Source organism: Pygoscelis adeliae, unplaced genomic scaffold (genome assembly GCF_000699105.1).
Source record: "Pygoscelis adeliae isolate BGI_AS28 unplaced genomic scaffold, ASM69910v1 Scaffold1247, whole genome shotgun sequence".
NCBI classification, from domain to species: domain Eukaryota; kingdom Metazoa; phylum Chordata; class Aves; order Sphenisciformes; family Spheniscidae; genus Pygoscelis; species Pygoscelis adeliae.
Genome location: NW_008825244.1, coordinates 3,138 through 4,040, shown reverse-complemented (window position 1 = coordinate 4,040; position 903 = coordinate 3,138). Strand labels below are relative to the sequence as shown.

The 903-nt window shown below is 60.7% G+C and overlaps 1 protein-coding gene across 1 annotated transcript; it reads left to right on the top strand.

Moving 5' to 3' along the window:
* Nucleotides 1-378: 378 nt before the first annotated feature.
* Nucleotides 379-885, top strand: LOC103921367 (protein FEV-like; the record flags this gene model as incomplete). The annotated part of the gene is given in 2 exon segments (XM_009329315.1): nucleotides 379-415; nucleotides 417-885. Coding segments are annotated over 2 exon segments (506 nt in total), but the record flags the coding sequence as incomplete, so codon positions are not given.
* Nucleotides 886-903: the final 18 nt, after the last annotated feature.

The window sequence follows — 903 nt, the reverse complement described above, 5'->3', positions numbered from 1 at the left end:
CAGATCCTCACACCAAAGCAAATGAGCAGGTATTCATCTTCAGTGGGGTGTGAATAAGGGCAGGAGGGATGTGGGGACCCTGGATCTAGACCCACCACAGCCTGCGTTGACCTCTGAGCACTCCTACCCCTGTCCCAAGGACCCCTGTGCTCTCCTCCTCTTGTTTGGGGGGCAGGATGGGGTAAGGACGCTGCAAAGGAGACACAACCTCGTTACCATCTTCTGTGTCTCGAGCAGGGAAGATGCAATGAGGTGCCTCTAAAATCTGGGTCTGGGAGGGGGCAACATAGCAGGGGGTCAAGGAGACCAGGGCACATCCTGCCCTTCTCCTTGTGCCCTGAGAGGGAGCTTTAACTCTCCGCGGGCCCGGTCTTGCAGGCAGCGGGCAGATCCAGCTGTGGCAGGGTCTGCCCGGGCCGGGACCGGGCCAACCTGAACTGCATCGCCTGGGAAGGCACGAACGGGGAGTTCAAGCTGATCGACCCTGACGAGGTGGCACGGCGCTGGGGCGAGCGGAAGAGCAAACCCAACATGAATTACGACAAGCTAAGCCGGGCACTGCGCTACTACTACGACAAGAACATCATGACCAAGGTCCACGGCAAGCGCTACGCCTACAAGTTCGACTTCCACGGGCTGGCGCAGGTGTGCCAGCCGGCCGCCCCTGATCACACCCTCTACAAATTTCAGGGCAACCTGGCCCCGCTGCCCTTCTCGGGCATCTCCAAACTCAACCTCATGACCTCGGGGGTGACGCCAGCCAGTTTCTCCTACTGGCCTGGCTCCAGCCCGTCCCTCTACCCCGGGCACGGGCTCCAGCCCTCTGCCCCATTCAGCGCCATGGCAGCCTCCCACCTCAACAACATGAACAACCATTACCATTAGAGGCTCGGCTGCGCCAGG